This window comes from Primulina eburnea, chromosome 10, assembly GCF_022965805.1.
Source record: "Primulina eburnea isolate SZY01 chromosome 10, ASM2296580v1, whole genome shotgun sequence".
NCBI classification, from domain to species: domain Eukaryota; kingdom Viridiplantae; phylum Streptophyta; class Magnoliopsida; order Lamiales; family Gesneriaceae; genus Primulina; species Primulina eburnea.
The window spans coordinates 3128913-3151239 of NC_133110.1; the positions used below are offsets into that span (position 1 = coordinate 3128913).

At 34.6% G+C, this 22327-nt stretch overlaps 5 protein-coding genes across 11 annotated transcripts; 3 read left to right on the top strand and 2 right to left on the bottom strand.

Moving 5' to 3' along the window:
- Positions 1–545: 545 nt before the first annotated feature.
- On the top strand, positions 546–4129 carry LOC140842528 (ras-related protein RABE1c-like). Of its 3 annotated transcripts, none has more exons than XM_073210495.1 (9): positions 546–676; positions 778–925; positions 1793–1865; positions 1951–2051; positions 2689–2754; positions 2882–2979; positions 3488–3550; positions 3628–3720; positions 3813–4129. In XM_073210495.1, exons 2-9 carry the CDS (start codon positions 853–855, stop codon positions 3894–3896), a joined length of 651 nt encoding a protein of 216 aa, XP_073066596.1. In that variant the 5' UTR covers positions 546–676; positions 778–852; the 3' UTR covers positions 3897–4129. The 3 variants fall into 3 exon arrangements, with proteins under 3 accessions (XP_073066596.1, XP_073066598.1, XP_073066597.1); XM_073210496.1 differs by having other exon boundaries at positions 547–676; positions 808–925; XM_073210497.1 differs by lacking the exons at positions 3628–3720; positions 3813–4129 and adding an exon at positions 3066–3121 and having other exon boundaries at positions 2882–3021; positions 3263–3525.
- Positions 4130–8695: 4566 nt separating this feature from the next.
- Positions 8696–11342, top strand: LOC140842529 (WAT1-related protein At2g37460-like). Of its 4 annotated transcripts, none has more exons than XM_073210498.1 (8): positions 8696–8812; positions 9108–9371; positions 9621–9683; positions 9781–9897; positions 10001–10241; positions 10336–10497; positions 10660–10811; positions 10985–11342. In XM_073210498.1, the coding sequence occupies exons 2-8, from the start codon at positions 9160–9162 to the stop codon at positions 11283–11285; spliced, it is 1248 nt and encodes a 415-aa protein (XP_073066599.1). In that variant the 5' UTR covers positions 8696–8812; positions 9108–9159; the 3' UTR covers positions 11286–11342. The 4 variants fall into 4 exon arrangements, with proteins under 4 accessions (XP_073066599.1, XP_073066601.1, XP_073066603.1 ...); XM_073210500.1 differs by having other exon boundaries at positions 8721–8801; XM_073210502.1 differs by having other exon boundaries at positions 8738–8820; positions 9115–9371.
- Positions 11343–11652: 310 nt separating this feature from the next.
- LOC140842531 (uncharacterized) lies at positions 11653–13489 on the top strand. Its single transcript, XM_073210504.1, has one exon. It carries the CDS (start codon positions 12145–12147, stop codon positions 13219–13221), a length of 1077 nt encoding a protein of 358 aa, XP_073066605.1. The 5' UTR covers positions 11653–12144; the 3' UTR covers positions 13222–13489.
- Positions 13490–14010: 521 nt separating this feature from the next.
- LOC140842530 (diaminopimelate epimerase, chloroplastic-like) lies at positions 14011–18175 on the bottom strand. Its single transcript, XM_073210503.1, has 9 exons — positions 17825–18175; positions 16774–16941; positions 16201–16271; positions 15746–15803; positions 15393–15572; positions 15208–15292; positions 14894–14953; positions 14669–14742; positions 14011–14462 (listed from the first exon to the last, which is right to left on the bottom strand). Exons 1-9 carry the CDS (start codon positions 18116–18118, stop codon positions 14346–14348), a joined length of 1107 nt encoding a protein of 368 aa, XP_073066604.1. The 5' UTR covers positions 18119–18175; the 3' UTR covers positions 14011–14345.
- A 367-nt stretch (positions 18176–18542) lies between these two features.
- LOC140842532 (large ribosomal subunit protein uL23-like) lies at positions 18543–21023 on the bottom strand. 2 transcript variants are annotated; one of them, XM_073210506.1, is made up of 5 exons: positions 20920–21023; positions 20778–20808; positions 19705–20071; positions 18761–18856; positions 18543–18723 (listed from the first exon to the last, which is right to left on the bottom strand). In XM_073210506.1, exons 2-4 carry the CDS (start codon positions 20791–20793, stop codon positions 18772–18774), a joined length of 468 nt encoding a protein of 155 aa, XP_073066607.1. In that variant the 5' UTR covers positions 20794–20808; positions 20920–21023; the 3' UTR covers positions 18543–18723; positions 18761–18771. The 2 variants fall into 2 exon arrangements, with proteins under 2 accessions (XP_073066607.1, XP_073066606.1); XM_073210505.1 differs by lacking the exon at positions 18543–18723 and having other exon boundaries at positions 18757–18856.
- Between the last annotated feature and the right edge of the window lie 1304 nt (positions 21024–22327).

The window sequence follows — 22327 nt, forward strand, 5'->3', positions numbered from 1 at the left end:
AGTCTACATAAATCCACATAAATCTGTTTATAAATCTGTGAGATTCCATAAAAGTCAATAAAAATTTATCAAATCCATAAAAGTCTATCATTTTAAAAAGTCATCAAAACTCTGAATTGAATACACCCCACTAAATGATTGGTAGATGGATAAATAATACAGTGCATCAAACATAGATTAAATTGGATAAAAATATGAATAAAAATATAGATAAATAACAGCATGATCCAAATAGATGGTGAAATGATTTTTTCTTAATATTTCATAATAAAATGGTGAAAAAAAACCATATATTTTTAAATTTTAGAAGAAAAATATTATAATATTCGGCTTCTAACATTTTCTGAATACATATTTTTTTATCAAACAACAAATTTTTTTTAAAAAAATTTAACTGCAAAGATTTATGTAAGAAATTTAAAACAATAATGTAAATTTACTTTGTCCGTCTCTCATAACTATTAAATTTATTGTTTTGACTCATTCAAAAAAACTCCCACGATTTATCCCTATCATTGACGTTAGTTTAACTATTAAACAATTATGAAAAATAATAGAAAATTTTAATTTATTTTAAGAAAATAGACGTCCCAATCTCTCTTTCCCACAAACGCTTCCCTCCTCTTTTTCCTCGTACATTAGATCCCTCTTTTCTCCTCCTTTTTCCGGCGATCTGGTAATTATTTTCATTTTCCTCGATAGATTTTGCTTTTTACTTGCAATTTTGAGTTTTTAACAGCTGATTTTAATCGTTGGATCAAAATCTGCCGTTGGTAGGTGGTTTTGATTGACTTTTTTTGTTGCTAGGGTTTATTTTGAGGAAATAATTTTGGACAAACTGAAGCAAATCTGATGGCTGCTCCACCCGCCAGAGCTCGGGCTGATTATGATTATCTTATTAAGCTTCTATTGATCGGTGACAGCGGTGCGTGTTTTTTTGCACATTTTCGTTTGGGGTGATTTTTCTGTGTTAGACGGTAAAACGTGTGAATCAGATTATGTATTTGGTTTGTTCATAGCTGAGTTTGAGGAGAAATAGTCACATTGCTTGGCACGCATGCTATTTTAGATTTTAGGCAAGGAAATTTCAATAATTTCGTTACGTTAATTGGATTGAATCTTTGATAGGACATGTGTCGTTTATTATTATTTCTTCGATGCACTTGAAAATATTTGGTTGTTGGGATGGAATTTGTTAGCAATATTATTTGGACAAAATGGAACGATGCTTCATTTGTTCTTTATAGGAAATAGTAAGCTCTTCGTGTCTTTTAGATTCATAATATTTACGTACTTTTTACCAAGGGCGCATATCCATATGCAGACTTTAGTGTATTTAATTTTATTGTAGAAGTAATATGACTGGAGTTTGAGTCCTGGAAAGGAAGTTAGGATAAGTTTATTGTTTTAATAATTCATGAGACGGGGCTTGACAATATATAATCCAGTCTATACCCAAAAAAACATGTTCATCTTGAAAATATGAAAAGCTTGTCAGTTGAAGAAAATTTCCCCAATTTATTTGCTTTCTTTATTGGTTTTGGATTGCGTCTTTTCCAAACTCACATGCTAAAGATTATACATATCATCATAATATTTTTATAAAAAATTTGCTCAGAGGAGTTGAATTTATAAATTTTAAGCAATTAATTTATTTTTTTTGTGAATTGTTTTACAACTTCATTCATCTTTGTTTGATTTCGTATTTGGTAAATTTAACCTGAAATTGTCATTTGGAGTAGTCACTTGCAATGACTAGTATCGAAGTTCTAACTTATTGATGCCTTGTCAGGTGTGGGTAAGAGTTGCCTTCTTCTACGTTTTTCCGATGGTTCTTTCACCACAAGTTTCATCACCACCATTGGGTAGGATTCCTTCAAATTTAGATTCATTACAATTATGTTACCTTTTAACATTCTCCTACATGTATGATTCTGCTATATCATTCAGCATTGATTTCAAGATAAGGACTATCGAGCTTGATGGGAAAAGAATCAAGTTGCAAATTTGGGATACTGCTGGACAAGAGCGATTTCGTACAATCACAACTGGTATGCATTTGAACGATATTGGAATATGCTCCGCTCCCTTTCTCTTTTCTTATCGGGACATATCTAAGATTACAATTTCAGTTGGAACTTGTTTTGTTTCTGCCATTTTTGAGGCATGCAGTCGCTGTTGCACTTTATAATGCGAGGTGAAAAATCTGCATACGGTGAGCTCATTGCTTATGAGGACTCCATGATTTAGGTGTTGTGAAGCTGTGGTAAATGGTGATGAAGGGTGGCTATAGAAATGTGGTAGGGGTATTATGGTGACCAGTTAGGGATGATAGTGGCTTTACTAGAGGAAATGGGTGTGGCTGCTGGCTCTGCTAGAAGCAATCAAGAGGTTCTGTGGGTGCTATGGTGATTTTTGGTTGGATGTAGTCCGCAGTGATGAAGGTTTATAAAAGGAAAATCAAAGCATGGTCTGATGGTGTCATTTTTTTAATTATCAAAATTTTATTGGCTTATAAGCTCTTCACCACTCCCTCAGCTCCAACACTATTTCCAGTCTTATGACTCTTATTGCATGTTAATTTTTTTAGTAGATCTCCCTATCTGCAAGCAGCAATTAATTATTCAAAGAACCATTTCATTTCTTGAACTAGACTCAGCTCATTGCCTGAGCAATAACTTTTTTCAGCTTATTACCGAGGAGCAATGGGCATACTGCTGGTGTATGATGTGACCGATGAGTCATCTTTCAACAGTAATTACTCTTCACTCACACGTGCATTTATTAATGTTTTCCATACTTCTTAATTAACTTTTAAGTTTATTTTCCTTTCATGGTGTGCTGTGCTGTATCTAATCAAAATTAATTAATCCTTTTTTAGACATTCGGAATTGGATCAGAAACATTGAACAGCATGCCTCCGACAATGTCAACAAGATATTAGTGGGAAACAAGGCTGATATGGATGAAAGTAAAAGGGTCTGCCTTCTCTGTTTCTGTTTCTCTCTCTTTCTACACATGTATCTATCTATCTATCTATCTATCTATCTATCTATCTATCTATCTATCTATCTATCTATATTAACTGTTTATGCTTAAATTTATGTTCTCTGTTAGCCCAGTTTTCCCATGGTTTAGATCTAGAACTCGATTCTATCTATCTATCTGTCTGTCTGTCTTACTTACTTAAAGGATTTATGTTCTCTGTTAACCCAGTTTTACCTACTATCTTTCTATCTTTAAGCTTAATTGTTTTCCCAAGTTTTCCCATGGTTTAGATCTAGAACTCGATTCTCTTGAAGTTCGACGTGGGGTGATCGAACTTCAACCTTAGAAGTAAATTCGAAATTTTTAACAAATTAAGTGTAATGAAAAACAATATTTATTAGGCTTGTTTCCCCCCTTTAATGTGCACCCATCTTTCTATTCTAGTTTATGTTTTTCCTTTATCCAAAATAATCTGACTTACCCAGCTGAACCTGTATAGGCCGTTCCTACATCCAAGGGTCAAGCACTTGCTGATGAGTACGGAATCAAATTCTTTGAGACTGTAAGTCACACTTATTGCTGAAGTTTGAATTTCTTTTTTCCCGACTAATTCAGTTCAAATAACATCATTTGAAACAGAGCGCGAAAACGAACATGAACGTGGAGGAAGTGTTCTTCTCAATAGCCAGGGACATAAAGCAAAGACTTGCTGAAACTGACTCAAAGGCTGAGGTATCCAGTGCCATATTTTATAAGCTCACACTTATATCTCTTTTTTTATCATATCAAAAGATTGACCTCTGTAATTTTTTGCGTAAATGCAGCCCCAAACTATAAGAATCACCCAGCCAGACCAGTCGGCAGGAGCAGCGCAAGCCACCCAAAGATCAGCTTGCTGTGGTTCTTGAACAATACGGTTCCATCAAGGACAAGGTGATCGATTATGTCCTTTTATTTGACCATTTTGACAAAGAAACAAGTCTTTGTTATGAAAAACACCAGTGCTGCTTGTATTGTTGTCCCTCTCATTATTTTAGAAATACAGAATTATGTTGTCTTTATTGGTGGAAGTATTCAGTAAATTAACACTTGTAACGAACTTATTTGGTTTGAAATTGGAATCTCATGATATTGATTGGCTTTTTGTTTGTTAAAAATTTATCTTTTACGTGTTTCTGTTTTTTGTTTATCAATAAAGCACGACAGATCAGCCAAACTGGGAAAAGCAAAGAAATCATAATATCTTGGTCCAGCTATTTTGAATTGTAATTATATCAGTTATTTTGTTTTTGATTTGCGTAAAACATTAAAAATATTTCTCGTATGGTACGGTTAAAAAATCAGGTGAAGCCCATGGATTTACTGAATCTGGTAAAATCCCAATAAACTGAGACTTTTCTGGTCTGCTTATGATGAAACACATTACCCACGATAAGATTTCGTGTTTAAGAGCACTATAAATAGATATATGTTTCTGGGAGAGCTGGACTTTAGATACCTGCGTTTTGCTTCCATTGTCGGTATTTATCTCAAGATTATCCTAGAACATACTCTTTAAGTTTACTTCGACTGGAACTGAGTTTTCAAGTCTTAGTAAACCAATTTCATGATCACTAGGCTAATTGGTTTATTTCTGTTACTATAGCCATCACAATCATATTAGTCTTGCGCTGCGTGGAAATGGCCGATATCCGAGGTGATATAAAATGGATACTAAATTGTTGGTTTGTGGGTGAGGTTCCTTGCAATGAGTTACCAATATTTTGGGGACCGAAACCGTTGTTTTCTTTCTTCCAAATTGATGAACAAATGATAATTGTCTATTTTGTCTAAAGGCTCCGACATAATCATGACTTTTGGGTTAGTATTTTTGCTTCTCACTTTATGAAAGATTGTGAGTTTTACCTATGAATTATCGTAGTGGGAAATTCGTAAGATTGGCCTTTATGACAATGGCGTTAAGATCATATATATTAAACTAATCAATAAAATTTGATAAACTGTGGGAGACTTAATTGTCAACTTTATGTTTGTATAATATAATATACGAACATGTGTGTTCTCAGAGACATAGACGAGTTGGTAAGTCTTTGGGCGAACGTGAGTTGATATTAACTAACGTCACATGATTTATTTTCGTGTGGTACATATTCTCGTCGAAATATTGTGGGGATAGAGGTCGGTGTTTTCTTGTCTGCCTCCTCGGACTTATGTTTAGTTGTACACATCTCTCAATTTACCTTCTCGTCCACCTCTTTGGACTTATGTTTGGTTGTAAACATCTCGCAATTTACCTTCTCGTGTCAAGAGGTCACTAACTTATATGGAGCCATCGGCCAACCTTTAAAATAAATATAATAAATGAATATGCGTACTTTATTTTTTATTTTTTTTAAATAATCGATTTAGTTTAATTATTACAAAATAGAGAATTTTAAATACTTAATTTAGTTAAATTTCTAGTATCTAGAATGACACAGATACTTGAGAAAAAAGTGGTAAAAATATTGTAAATTCTGAAATTATTAATAAGTAAATTGAATGAAATGTAAATATTGAATATGAGGTTAGGGCAAGACTGAAAGAAAAATATGCTGGGACAGGTCATACGAAAATTGGTTATTATAAACTTGTCAAGGTCTATAATTTATGGCAAAAATTTGTGTGAGACGGTTTTACGGATCATATTTGTGAGACGGGTCTTATTTGGGTCATCCATGAAAAAGTATTATTTTTTATGCTAAGAGTATTACTTTTTATTGTGAATATGGGTAGGGTTGACCCGTCTAACAGATTAAGATCCGTGAGACGGTCTCATATGAGATCCACTCATAATTTATACTATGGTGGGATATATAAAATTAAAATATAACTCATAAAATATATTTATTATTATTATTATCTATTTATAAGGATGTAAACGAACCAAACCGTTTGTGAACTATTCGAAGCTCGATTCGATTAAAGCTCATTTGAACTCGTTTAATGAGGCTCGTTAAGATAAACAAACCAAATTCAAACTTTACAGTATTCGGCTCGTTAGCTCGTGAACATGTTCGTTGGGAAGTTCATGAGTAATCTTTTAGATGAAAAAATAATATCTTTGATTTATTGATTTTGCATATTATTTATGAATATATAGAAAAATCTATTAAATATATTTATTATAATAAATCTACAAATTTTAATAAGAATAATATATTTTTTTTAAATATATAATTTACTTTTTAATTAATTTAATGAAAATTTAAATGTATAATTCATATTTATTAAGCTTGTTTAGTCTCGATAAAAACTTGAATAAGCTCGTGAGCCATGCATATATTCGTTAAATAAAGCTCGAGTTCGGTTCGATTATAAACGAACCAAACTCAAACATTCAAGAGTTCGACTCGACTCGACTGGATTACATCCCTGTCTAATTATATCTATCTAGAATATTAGGTTGCCCTTGTCACGCCGCAGTGACCAATTACGGATGAGCTAATTATAACGTATAGATGGAATATGTTTGATTTTTTTAAAAAAATGAAAGATATATTAGCTTATTAATATTTTTTTAATATAGATTTTATATCTTTAAAACTTTTAATATTGGTGGTTGGTGCGATTAAGTCAAAAGACATGATTATTCGAAGGTTGGTATTGTTATCCTCGGTTGAATATTGATACTTGATATGATTTTTTTTATTCGAACAATAATTCTATTCCAACAAAGTAAACCAAACAATTAATTTATTTCTCCCAAACCCTCGAGTCGTCGCGTTGCAGAAAAGAGTACAAGGTTGTACAAATTTCATCAATTTTGTTTACCTCGTTCTTTTAGAATACTGGCTGTCACAAAATAATAAAGAGAAAAAGATTTTTTTGTTTCATCAAATCTTTTTTTAATCATTTTCGATGTTTTGTGTCCTTTTCATTTATATTATTTTGATAATGCAGATAGAGATACCTGATAAATTGGAATGCCTACGCACGATTTCACTTGGATTTCCTTTATAAAAAAAATTGTCGTCCAAAATTTTAATAATTGACGAAAAAGTTTCCAATGATGCGACATCGTATTTCATGACGGCACGGTACAGCAAAATGATACTGAAAATGAAAATAGATTCTTGTTTTATTTATGTTGCTCTCAGTGGAAAAGATTTAGCGAAATTGTTGAAACAATTCCTTTCTTTTAAAAAAAGATTGTTGGGTAACATCTTGATTAGGAGAAAATATTCGGCAAATTTTCTCCAAATGTGAGATGAAATTGGTTTTGACGCGTGTTCAAATTTTTCATACCATGTTAATTTGAGAAAATTGCATAATATTTTCTCAATTATCCAGATTTTGGTCTTTTATATTGTCAAATTTCAGTTTTACTATGTTTTTTTAATATATATAATAATAATTTTGGTATTTTTTTGACAACATGAAAGGTTTGAAGTTAACGAAGTGGAAATATACAGAACTAACAAATTAAAAATAGATGACATAAAATTTTCAAGTATAACCTTTTCGAAAAATTATATAAATAATATAAGAACTGATTAATAAATAATTTTAAGGTCTGTTTTTTTATATAATATTAATACATAGTATGGATAAAACTTCAACTAACATGACTGGACTCACAGGCAGGCGAATGAAATCAATATCCAACATCATCAATGGAGTCCTACTCTTTCAACAATGAGAGTACAGTAATGAGATTCCAGGATCATTTTAATGGGAAGAAGAGTCAGATTCCAGAGGATCCAAGCTGCTTTCAAAGTGCAAACATAGTAGAATGTTTAATTGGTGCAATGCTTATGCAGAAAGCACATCCGATTAAAGTTTAAAGGCGGTATCGAATCAATGGGATTCGAGGGCCCTGGGGTCTTTGACTTAGGCCTCGACTATCCATTATTAACGACTAACTTCTAAGGCACACGCGTCGCGCATGTACTAACATGAAATATATATATATATATATATATATATATATATAACAGTTCATGAGTTACATGGAGATTATATGTAAAATGTTTAATTAGTAGGGTCAAACTAGGTCAAAAGTCTGAGCAGAGAAGAAACATTTCACCTTATTTAATGCTAAATAAGAGAGCCGATGAGAGAACACAGTAAAGGAGCTTCTCCTGATCTATTACAATTATTAATAAAGCACAACAATCTTAACTCTCCTGTGGCTGAAATAATGGAGACAACCTAGGGCAGCCACACTCTTCCTATTATTAAAAGATAACTAAAAGTTTAATCTATTATAATTGTAAATTCGATCTTTAAAAATACAATGCACGACTATTTTTATCAAAAAATTTTGATTCCAAGTAGTGGTGTCTTTTTCTTTTTTGATTTGAGGAATACTTTAAAATTTGTTTCAGTTTTTAAATAAATTGCAATAATAATAATAATTCATTACTTTAAGTCACGTCATGCAATAATGTTATATCAAATGACAACAATTGAGTAAAAAATTCACACTATAATGGCTAAAATACATTTCGTATGAAATATATATGATTTTAAGTAGGTTTTTTATTAGACGATCTGACGGTTTATATCATTTTATAAAATTAATTTGGGAGGAAATAAAAATTATTCTGCATGCAAAAAGATTTTATAACCATCTAGGGTGCAGTGGAGTCAAGACGTGGTTGCTTTAAGTCACCACTTGTCAACTCTACTGCACATATATAAGCTGAATGCCCCTTCTCAATTTTTCGAACATTATATTACACAAACTATATATTACACAAACTAAGTATTGAACAAAATCATTGCAGAGTGAATAAGATAATAAAGGACAGTGTGACAGACTGACAGCAGTAAGTTTAAGGTAAACTTGTAATATATATTCTCGCTCTCATTTCTTATGTTGTTTTATAATGATTTTCAACAAATACATATAAATTAGGAAAGCTTAATAATGCAGAACATTGAAGTGATGTCTGGATAATGATTTAGTGTTTAACAAAGGATGAGATATTGGCAACATAAAAAAGCCGTGTAGTGTCTACCTATGTTTTTCTTCGTTTTTGCGTGAGGGCTTCATTTGATTTCCATGTTCCCTTTTTGTTACTATCCCCATATTTCAGTTGTTGTTTGTTTATCTTTCTAATGTGCACAAATAGGTGTCAGTTTGGGACGTGACAGCAAGAAAGCAAGCAGAAGTTGAGCTTCACAATGAAATTTCAAGTACCAGATGGGAAAACCCACCTTTTGTTCCAGAAGGCAAAACCATTCCTAGGTGTAATTTTCCTGCAAGCTGGGTTGGCGGGCATGGACATCATCTCCAAAGCTGCATTGAACGAAGGAATGAGCAATTATGTGTTCGTGGTTTATCGGCATGTCGTTGCCACCATTGTCATTTCCCCTTTCGCACTTGCTCTAGACAAGTTAATCTCTTTCAGTTTATACATCTCACGCTTTCGATTTCTTTATGTGAATATGTGTATCGTGTATTGGCTGGGTATAGACAATTATTCACTCATGACAAAATTTCAAATTTCTCATGTGATTTAATTTTCTTCTCTCAAAATATTCTTAATCGACCCAAGACTTACTTTGAAGTTTTAAGTGTGCATTGTCATGATCTTTCATTGATTCTAGCAAATTTAAAGAGAACAGTATGTGTTGTCCCACAGGAAAGTAAGGCCAAAGATGACTACCTCGATATTTGCCAAGATCATGCTTCTCAGTCTTCTGGAGTAAGCTCCATTGGATTTAAACTTAATTTGTTTTTCTTCTAGCTAGTGTCATCTGCCATAGCCATCATAACTAAATTCGAGATTAAATACATAACAGGCCAGTCATAGATCAAAATCTTTACTTCATGGGAATGAAATACACGACAGCAACTTTTGCGGCTGCTATGGCAAATGTTCTACCTGCCATTACTTTCTTCATGGCTTACTTATTCAGGTGAATTTTGTCGTTCAAGTATTAGTATAAAAAAGAAAAAAAAAAAATCTTGATATTTAAACACATAATTTATAGTGAAAATTCATCGAATGCACACGCACAGGCTTGAGAAGATAAGATTAATGAGCATCCGCAGCCAAGCAAAGATAATAGGAACTTTAGCTACCGTTGCGGGAGCCATGATCATGACCTTGGTAGGAGGCCCGCATATTGGTGTGCCATGGACGAAAGAAGGAAGCGGACATGCACATCAACAAAGTCAAATAAATCTTCAGCATTCAATCAAGGGTGCCATCATGATCACGACTGGATGTTTTAGTTGGGCTTGCTTCATGATATTGCAGGTAACTAATAAACTATATAAATTCTAATTAATAAGGACAATTAATGATATAACTTATAATCCAACCGTGAATTTTCCCATGTACTTAATTATAGGCAATTGTCTTGAAAACGTACCCTGCTGAACTCTCTCTCACTGCTTGGATATGCCTTTTGGGAACTGTGGAGGGAGCGGCTTTAGCACTTGTTATGGAGAAAGATAAGTCAGCAGCTTGGTCCATAGCATGGGATACTAAGTTTCTTGCAGCTGTATACAGTGTAAGTAATATGATGCAATAACATTTCGCACTTGCCCTATTGGATATTAAAATGTAAAAGGTTTTCGAAGTCATTAACGATATTCGATTCTGTAGAGTCATATTGCATTTGGAGATAAGGAAAACAATATAGTCCAGAGTCGTTTACAATCGAGTTTTGCAGGGTATATTCTGTTCCGGTATTGCTTATTACGTCCAGGGAGTGGTAATGAAAGAGAGAGGTCCGGTTTTCGTGACTGCATTCAGCCCGTTGAGCATGGTTATTGTTGCTGGCCTCAGCTCTGTCATCCTGTCCGAGCAAATGTATTTGGGAAGGTAAAGCCTCGACTTTTTATTTTGTTGTTGGTGAGAACAAAGTAAATACTAAAACAAATCAATACTATGGTTGAAAGCGCTCTATCATAGATATTCATATCCACCTAAAACACATGACAAGATATTTTGAGTCCCTTAAAACTCTGCTAAACACATGTACGTTCTTTACGCAGAGTCGCCGGTGCAGTCGTCATAGTAATCGGCCTTTATTTAGTTGTGTGGGGGAAAAAGAAAGACTACGAGCCCCATTTCGTCGTGGAACAGGAATCCTTATCAATCAAGCAAAGTGAAAATTTGAATGAACATGGCGATGGGAGTTCAAATTTGGAAGTTGTCACCACCAATGTTCTATCCGAAGAGGCAGCCATTCCACGAGACGAACACGTTAACAACACTAAATCCCCCCGAACATGGAGTTTTTACGTTTTCTGCTGCATCTGTTTGCATCCCAGTAATGTAACAGGGTCTAAATGAGCGAGTTGAATTCATAATGGCAGCAATTCTAGTAATCTAATCGGAGTTAAATCCAAATTCGTACGTAGCAGATAAACCATTTATGCTATTTTGAACGTCAACCCAGGATCCACAAATACTAAACAAATTACAAAAACAGCAACACCTGCAGGCAACTTAAAATAATAAATTTTAGTGTTTTTCTATGTAAATCTCGTTGTTCAATTTAATTTTTTTAAATAAATTCAAGATATAAGTCCTATAACCAAATTATGCTCCAATACTTTATGCTAAAATTTTCTATCTTTATTTATCATAAACTTTTTAGTAATGCAAATATTTTGATTAAAACAATAATTATGTGATATTTTTGAATATTTGTTTAAAAAAAAATTTGTAAAACCATGGGCGACCAGCGTGGATGAATGAGACATAAATGGTGAATTGTGATAGGTGGGCGTGGAGTCAGGTGTGGAAAAAAATGGGGCAGGATTAGGATGGCGCACGGTGGTGGTGGTAGCGGGGGTGGCGCACGCTAGCATCATCACCCATACTCCCACCTCATTCTTTCTACCTCATCATTCCAACCCCCACCACCACCACCCACCTAGCTACTATTGTGCTCCGCATGACTATTGCGCCCATCCCCACCCACTACCACTAGCCCCCCCACCCACATCCTCTTCCTTTTTTTGTTTTCACATTCATTTATTCTTATCATGTGCACCTTCCCGGCCTGATCTTCTCCCACACGAGAAAGACTCGATCTTTTCGCCGTGGATTGCAGCGTTCCTCCGCCTTGTTAACTTGAACCTCCGCCGTGAATCGCAGCCTACTACCACAAGGAAATACCAGTCTCGATCTATCATATCCTTACACCATGGCATCCGCCTCAACCGCAGTCGAAGGTGGGGAAGTAACGGCCACGGTTGCTGAGACGGCCGCGAAGGTTCCCCGGAGATTCCCACCTCCGTGCTGGACCCAAGAAGAAACATTGGTTCTGATCGATGCCTACCGCGAGAGATGGTACGCCCTCCGCCGAGGGTACCTCCGCACGGCGGACTGGGATGCAGTGGCGGAAACCGTGGCCAACCGCTGCCCGGATGCCACGACGGCAAAGACATCGGCGCAGTGCCGCCACAAGATGGAGAAGCTCCGCCAGCGTTACCGTGCAGAGAAACAACGCTCTGTCACCTACCCTTACCCCGCCGGACGCTTCTTCTCTTCTTGGTTTTTCTTCGATTACATGGAAGCTATGGAGAACGGAACCACCCCTCCGGCGGAAGCTCAGAAATCGGGGAATTCCGGTGATGGGCCTGACCCTAATCCTTATCCCGATCAGAATTCCTTGAAGCTGAAGCTTAAATCCAAGAATTCTACCGATTCGAGTCCTGATATTGGATTTTACAGTGGTGTCAAGCCGAATAAGTTCAATCCAGACACCAAGATTTCGAATTGTTATCCTTCATACCTGGAAGAAGAGGACATGCCTCCGCATGAAAATCCCGTAAATTCCCGATCAAGAAAGCCAATGAATGGAATCCCCAAAAATTTCCCCAAAAACGTAGATTTCGGCAACGGGTTCCATCAAGAAATGCTTCCACCAGGATTAAGAGGCAAAAAAATTGAGAAAAATTCAAATGAAGAATATTGGGGCAATAGCTTTGTTGCTCCAAGTTACAGAGCTGCGGCCACCAGTGGGTTAAAGCGGGGAAGAGATGCGGTGGAGGAGATGGTAGAATCTATCAATATCTTGGGGGAAGGGTACATGAAAATGGAAAGGGCAAAGATGGAGATGGCCAGGGAATTGGAGGGGATTCGAAGGGAAATGGAGATGAAGAGGAATGAAATGATACTGGAATCACAGAAAAAGATAGTCGATGCATTTGTTAAAGGGTTGTTCGAGATGAAGAGGATCAAGAAAACAGACGCAGACGCAGAAGAGAAATCTATTTGAATAGTTATAGATTTTAGATCGTTTCATGTGACTTAGAATATTGACGCATCTGCAAGATTTGGTTGCGAAGTTGAGGTTTCTGCTCAAGTTCGGGGTAGAAGTTGATCAGAGAGGAGCCAGAGAGTGTTTGTATATTTGTTGGGCAGGTATCGTGTGTATATTTGATTGTCCTTTCTGCTTAGAATGTGTTATGGAATGTGATGTAAAATAATGGGCTCTGTTGTATGGATTCTTGAAAGCATGGGAAAGGATTGAAAAGTCTGAGTTATTTTTTAGCTCAACACAAAAGGATGGCTAACATAAATGAATGGAAGTAAAGATGATAATTTTCTCCGAACTTGAATGAGAATTTGATAGCCGATCAGCATTGAAGAGGGTACAGTGGAGATTTTGTTATTTTTTTTATATTGTTTAATTTGTTAATTTTTATATTTTTCTATTTATTGTTCTCAACAATTCAATAAATATGTATAACTTACTCGAAATAATTCAAATTTAAAAAAATATAATTCTATGTGATAATAAAATTTTATAGGTAGATGATGATAAATATAATAAATGAAAATAAAAATAAAAAATATGAAAAGATCGACCCATTTTCGTAACTAAATGTCATGAGTACAACTCTATTGCAAAAATCGAGGTTAAATGCTTATTCATTTGCTTGGCTCGCAAGTGCATTCACAGGCGAAAAATACGGTGTTCAAAATAAAGGAAGAAAAACTTGGCAATTTGGTAACTGAAGTAAAACAAAAAATGTAATTGCAAAATGAAGGGGATGAAGGCTGCTAGATTCAAAGGTAAACTTAACACATATTAATGGAACGGATCAAGACTCTTAACTTTGACGTTCTACAGTAAAATTTGTCAGAAAGGTATATTTATGAATAAAGTAAACAAACTAAAGCAATGCTTTCCCAACTAAAATCACAACCTTTGTTCTCTTTATCGTCCCATCAACAAAACAGAACATAACGACAACAAAGCCATGCATCACACATCTTCTGCAAGTAATATAGGGTGCCACTGGATAACCCGAAAGAAGAACCAGACATACGCGCTTCATCATCTAAAGAGTTGGGCCAGATGACAAAAGCCTACAGTTAAACATGAAGGATTGCAACTTATAAGGGAGCTGATCCATAAAAGACTACTTCAGCTGGGCCAGTCATGTAGACGTGGTTGTCATCTTCTCGCCACTCGATATCCAATGGTCCTCCGGGCAAATCAACCCGACAACTCTGTTTAGTTGAAAACAAAAATGAGGAGCAGGAGAAATAAACATGTTGCAAGTGGCAAGAACACTAAACGTCGTCGCCATCGAGTGTTCATTCTTAAAGGAACTGAGACTAAATCTCTCACATGTAAATTTGCATGCCGAAAATTATTTCATGAGAATCCAAATTAATAAACTTTAGAGCGTGTAAAATTGGAGTCTCAAACTTACTCTCCCAGCACGACCCTCAAGAACCGCAGCAACAACTACAGCACAAGCTCCGGTCCCACAGGCCAGAGTTGCACCTGCAAAAAATAATAATAATAGTAACTGTCGAATTACCGTTATGGAAGTCAATGATCCTATATTTGTGATAGAAAAGATTGAAATTGTGCCTGCATATACATAAGCAGCTATAATGACATGTTAAAATATAGGTACAAAGAAAATATGAACCTGCTCCACGTTCCCAAACTCGCATTTTAAGGTGACTTGGTGAGAAGACTTGAACAAATTCTGTAATAGCACAGGGCAAAGTATTACAATGTAGTGACAAATACATGTGAAAGTTTTAAAATCATGGACAACAAGGAAATAAGACCAGATTGTTTTATTTTCTCCAAATATCGAAGGAAACAGCCTGCTGAGTACAACCATAACAGGGATTCATGTGATCTAGTATGTTAAACGAGTTAGTATACATGCTAATGACAGGGAAATACGACAGGATATAAATCTCTGCTAGCAGTGGCAGACTCAACGCACTGTACCTGTGTTTGTTCGGGCAGGGAACATCTCGTTATGTTCAAATTTTGGGCCAATTTGTGCTAAATTAAGTTCATCGACTCGTAAATCCTGTGCCATTAAAAGTAATCAGGGAGAGGAAGCAAGAAATGGAACAGCCATACATCATGACAATATGAGAAGATTACAAGCGGAGCTAATAAAATTTTACCTTGATCGCTTCTGTACTGAAAGTGACACAATGAGGATTTCCCATGCTAACACAAGAAACATTCCAGCGTACCCCATCTACATCCAATCTTTCTTTTACAACAGACTGATTTTCATTCGGAGGTAATTTGGTAGGAACCTCTGATGCCTTCAGAATTGGCTCCCCCATATCCACTCTGACCTGAATTTTTTTAATAAATACTGAATAAATTAGTTAAAGTAACGATACGAAAAAATCTACTCATCGATCAATTAAACCTTAAGGTTTTGCAAGTAAAAGTTAACTTTTCTATACTATTTACAACCCACCAAAACTCAAATATCAGAATGTGAGGTATAAAATTCAAAAAGTACCTTTCCATCTTCTTGAATTTCGGGAACAATTAAACCAGCACCAGTATGCACAGTGAAGCTACAAGACCAAACAATAATTCATTTACATTTTCCTTCCAAATCCAAGCGCACAAGGTTTTGGTTAGAAAGTGGATAGAACAATAAGGGTATGGCCTATGATATCTACTAAATTCAAAAGTATGCAGAGGTTAGATATAACAAGTGATTACAATTCTTCTAGATTAAATAGGAGGAGGAAGAGATGGGTTATATACATATATTGATCCACAAAAATTTCAATATACTGAATGGAATTTATGGATCCACAAAAAACAGTAATCTAATGATCCAGATCAACTTAAAATTCACAGAAATCATATGATGCCAACATAATTTGAGGCAATAAATTAGAAGGAAAGGAAGTTTATGGGAAAATATAAATTTCTTTTGACCAAAAAAATAAAGGGTTTTCAAACCTCTGCTTCCCATTTAGATTTTCAAGCTCTGCTATAAATCTGGCAAAACATCGAACTCCATTACCACACATCTGACAATAACACAAAAGGTTGCCAAATAAGCATTTTCTTTAACAAAGGTAATTATGCCAAATTATAGGAAAAGATAAAACAAAATGAATCGCTAAATGCATAGTTCGCTTAATGAACCAATGGAATCAGATATCCATCATACTTGCTTCAAGAAAAGGAGCTAACAAGGAAAGTTGAACTAATGGACTCTTTTTTTATATTCCTCTGTCTTCCAGTGTTAAGCTAACAATAAAGTCCTCCATATGCCTTCCGTTCTTAGTTGGAGAGTTTTGATGCCCCATATTTTATAGAATATATCATCTTCTTTTACCATTATATCACTGCAAATGCACCTAGTATGGAAACACTTGTATCGTTTCTAAAGCAGGTGTTAAGCAAAAACACTTTTTTTAATGCCATTCGATCCAATGCTTAGAGAAATAAATAATACCATCATGATTCTGTATACAATCAAAAGGAAGCTGGAATAGATAAATTAGTTTAAAATCAAAGAATGACTACCTCTGGTTCACTACCATCAGAATTAAAGATCCTCATGGTATAATCAGTTCCATTGATACCGGGCAATATAAATATCACCCCATCAGCTCCGACGCCAAAGTTTCTGTCACACAATTTCACTGCTTGCTCAGAAGTGATTTTGGGCTCCATTGTGTCCCGATTATCTACCTATTGAACCAGCTCTCACGGACATTAACAATTAGAAACATTACCAACAAGTCCTACAACTACATCCATTATCCAATGTGTATAAAGTGCACATGTACAAAACAATAAATTAAAACTAACAATAAAGCATATAATAACTCACTAGAACTGCATGAATTATTGGCTTCATGTGTGGTTCAAAAAGATATTAATACAAAATACACAATATCCTCTTGATGGCTTAGATCATTAAAAGATTTTTCGATTTAATAATACAAAATGAATGAAAGAATAAAGCTCTCAGATCATTTTTTGTGTCAGTCACTACAGAAATTCTTTTCTGCATTCATCTTTTGGTGAAGTTCAATTACGATCCTCTACTTGAAGGTAGTCGATTGGGCTTCATCTTCACCACATTCAGTGTAAATGAAGAAAGATCGATCAGAGGGGATAGATGAAAATGCCATCTCAACAATATAATGATCCCAAGAAAGTGAAGCCTTCAACAAAAAATTACAGAAAGACCACCACCGTAGCGCGGCTATGACCCTGCCTCTCATATTGATGAGTTTTGACCCTATCCTTGCGCATTTACAAATTTGAAAAAGATAAAACTTTTAAATAAAGATGAAAAAATTCATCTCATAAAGTAAGGGTAAAATTTCCATCAAGTATGCAAATATTCAAAGAAAATCAAAGAAAGATCGTGATATCACCATGTAGTTTATCAAGTCAACAGATGGTCAATATGTAAGAGGAAGACCAATAGGGGAAGGCCTAGCATTGCCTAAAATTCGATCATTCATCCTAAGATATATTAGGAACCTCAGCAACAAATTAACTTCATTAATTAGTATGGGATTAAAAAATGGTCCGCATTTAGCATAAATGTTGTATAACTTACCAATATGAAATCATTGCCCAGTCCATGATACTTGACGAAATGAAGGATTCCACTTTCTTTATGATCCAGAAAAGACGTAGAAGAGCCCTTCTCGGGAGCCTCAACGCTCATCGCAGAGAAAATGCGGAAACTGGGTTTGTTTGGGACAGAGGAAAGGATGTTTGAGTTCAGAATGTTAGGTTTCTGAATCGACGAAGACACGCGTAAGAAGTTGAAAGTAAGGTGGGAGGAGTACGAAAGCGAGCGGTGGTTCACGGCGGCAAACGGCAGCGTTGAGGCGGCGGCAATTGCCATAAGCGTCGGCGAGTTGTTGGAGAGCGAGAGAAGCTCGAGTCAAAAAGGATATGGAACTTGCCTTTAAATTTTATTTTAATGTAGTTAGTTTCGGTAATTTTATTTTTGGTTAATCCTACCAATTAATTTATTACGGAAAAGCAAACCTAGAGATATATCTGTTTGAACATTTCCATTTTTTGTTGGATTAGTTCAATAATATAATATAAACTTGAAAAAATATATATTATCAATTTTGTTCTTTTCATTTAGTAATTAAAACATATATATTCATTACCCACAAAAAAACATAAATCTCACATTAAATCATACAAGACTCGAGTATTTAAGACAGTACAATTTATTGTTTAGTGTCTATACAATATATTGTTACATGCAACAGAGTTTATGATTCTTTGGATAAAGAAATTAAATTCTTAAAATATTTATATATAGTCTAACACTTGATCATCATCATTAAAGAAGTAAGGATCCTAAAACATAAGAAATAATCGTAAAAACTAATCGAAGGTCAACACAAGAGTTGCCATACCTGATTCTCCAATGGCTAAAAGAAAACAATATATCGTTCTGAATTAAAATTTACATAATTCAAAGTGTCCAATCTGTTGAACAAACGAACACACAAAACTTGGGGGAGACTCGGCGATTGTTTAGATAATCCCAATTTTGTTGGCGACATCCAAAGCATCGTAATCAGGAGTCAATCTAACATATGCCTTCTTGGTTCCGTCCGGCCTGAAAAAAAGGGAAAAAACCAACCATGAGATGTTAGTCGCCTTTGCTCGTTTACAAAAGCCAGGCGATAAGTAGGCGGCAACATACAAGAAAATCTTCTATGCAAATCATCAGACTAGTCATAATTGTATCATAAACCAAAATATGATGCAAAGTGGAGTAAAACTAGTCAAGGGAGTTTAGAATTAGGAAATGAAAGTTTAACACAGATGCAAACATTTAAAAGGTGCCTCACTCCGCATTCAATAACTCACAAACTATACTTCTATGCCAAATTCTGATTGGTTTATCATTGTTAGACGTTATTTTTATCATCCAAAGACTATCAATCTACAAGATTAGTGATCAAGGTATGAACCATGATGCCATTAAAGCATTTGACAATTATATCATGAAAACAGGGCCTCTTGATTTTTATCGGCCAAAAATTGTCTATCCACAAAATAAAATTGATGATTAATGCAGCAATCATAAACCATAACTACGTTACAGCATTCAAAAGATGATTCTGAAACCAAATCCCTATTTTCCGGAATTGTACCGATTGATTTCAAACTTAGGCAATTTAGAAATAAGAACACATTTTCCATTGGCGTTGGTATATTTATCTCAGCGAACCTATTTTTGAAAGCTTCTTAGCAAGAATTATGCCAGTACTTCTCAAACAACCTATAATGAATTTATATCAAAGGCAGGTAAACTTCAGATACATTCAAAACCATGGGTGTATTATAATATGATGAAACAATCACAAAACAAATATGAGAACACTGATTCTTCGATTAGAGGTTACATGAAAAACTGCATAAGGTGAAGCAGGCAGTGAAAACAATCAAATCCTTAAGTACCTGATAAGAGTGTTGACTTTCTTGGTCTGAATGTCGTACATTTTCTTGACTGCATCCTTGATCTTTTTCTTGTCAGCACGAATGTCAACAATGAAAACAAGAGTGTTGTTGTCTTCAATTTTCTTCATTGCAGACTCCGTGGTGAGTGGATATTTCAAAATCTGGTAATGATCAAGCTTGTTGCGGGGAGGGGCACTAATGCGAGGATATTTGGGATTTCTGTCGGTCTTCAACGTCCTTGGTCGATGAAATGTAACTTTTGTGCGTATCTTCTTCGACTTCTTCTTAAATGTTATTGAACCTGATTTTACAGCCTTCGAAGTTTTCAAGGCTTGAGCCTTTGGGTCTGGCTTTTTCGCTTGATCAGCTGCAAATGAATGCAAAGGTAAAAATATTAACAAAAAACAGATATCCTCAATACTCCATATAGTTAATATCACAATGCTCAAGATATAACATCCAAATTAAAGCATAACAATAGATCTTCAATATGAAAAGCACAACCTGCAAATGCTACGTAAAGCCACTGAGATCAAACTGATGTGGCGTATTATTTTTTTCATTACTAAATATGCACAGGAACAGGAGGCAAATATTGGTCTCAGGGCCCAATAAAGGTTGACGGTTTCACAAGTAAATGCACAATTTCAAGTTGGTGACTGTTTTCAAAATAGCTTAACAGATACACAAGTAAATGTTAAAGACCCAGTTCTTAGTTCCTAAAAAAGCCAACTTCATGGGGGGTTACTCAACCAAATGTTAACATTCTCAATAATCATTGAAACTTTGAGGACAAATACAAATCGATATGTAGCATGAACTAGGCATGCGGCAAACATCTGAAATGAGCATTTCAAATATCTACTACCTAGTATCTACACAACGTCTTCCAAAAATTATAACGCTTTCCATACTATTCAATACAAACACCAACAATTTATAGGAATCTGAAACGAAGAAAAATATTACAGTAATCCTGGTAAATATAGCGGACAAAAAATTTGAAGCTTACATGTTTACAATTCACACTCTTAACGGAAACAGTCATTCATTGAACCTGGATAAAGACGTACCTTTAGCGGGGGCCATTTAGCGACGCCTTACCTGCAAAATCAATCGACCGATTAACCCAGAATTCGTAAATGAGATTAAAATCAGATGCGTGGAGCAGAAAAAATCGAATTCGAAAGAAATGTGTAAGCGAGAGCAGTATACCTCAACTCCGGAGAATAGCGATTTTAGGGTTTCTGGAGACGTAGTCGAATCGAGGGTTTTATACCACTTAGGCACGAGCTGTCCAACCTTAATATTGATTGTTTTAAATCTTTATAATAATTTTCTGCTGAAAATATTAACTGTAAATAATAAAATATTTATTTATCATTTCCACTCTTTTTTTGTCTCGAATACATACATATTGGAATAAGAGCAGATATCTTGTGAGACGATCTCACGAATCTTTATCTATGAGACGGGTCAATCTTACCGATATTCAAAATAAAAAGTAATATGCTTAGCATAAATAATATATTTTCGTGGATGACCCAAATAAGATATTTGTCTCACAAAATATGACTTGTCAGACCGTCTCATAAAAGTATATGTCTTGGAATAGATCTATGAATTTTGGATATTAATAAATTTTAATTGAGTATATTATTTATGACACATGTAAGACACGGAAATTAAAACAATTGATATATGTACATATTATTGAAATCATAGCACAAATTTACAACTTTTAAGTACTAATCAAATCAAATTAGGTATGTAATTACAATTTTTATGTATAAAATGTCACTTTTTGAGCCAATCTAGGTACATATTGTTGAAAATACAGTACATATGTAAGTGTTTCAAGTATCAAATGATTTCAACTGTATGTAAAATTAATTTTTGGTACAAAATCAGAACAATAATTTTGGATACTTCTAAGAAAATGTATTTTATAGCACTCAAACTAAAAAATGTGGGTATAAAACTTTAAAATTAAATCATCGTTTTATCAATTAACTACATCAATCGATTCACTCTTATGCTCATCGATGAGATGACACATAATAGATGCGTTGAAACATTTACAAATTGTAAACGTTTATGTATAGAAGTGTCCCCTCATTATTATACACGGAAGTGAGCAATGCGAATAAGAAACATATCGGCACTATATATATACACATACATGAGGGCTATAACTACAAAATCTGAATAAAAAACATAATATGCAACGAAAATTAATTATTTAACACACAAGTACAACTTGAATAAATATAGACAATATTTAAATTATGTTGTATTTGTGCAATGTCTCATTACCAAAATTCGCTAGAAAAATATGCAATCGTTTACATCAAAATAATACTAGTAAGAATAACAAAACCAAATTACTTAACACTCTAAGGAAATAAAATGCATCAAAATAAAACTAGATGCATAAATCTTAATTGCTTAAAAACAATAAAAGAACACTCTGCGTCAGTGTTGTTCTACACATCTCTTCAACATCAATCAGTAACACAGCATAGACATGAGTCGATCACTCAAATTCTTCAACACGAATATTGTCTCCAACTCTGAAATTCGTTTACATTCAAAAAAAAAAAAAAACTCCAGCAACTGTGTA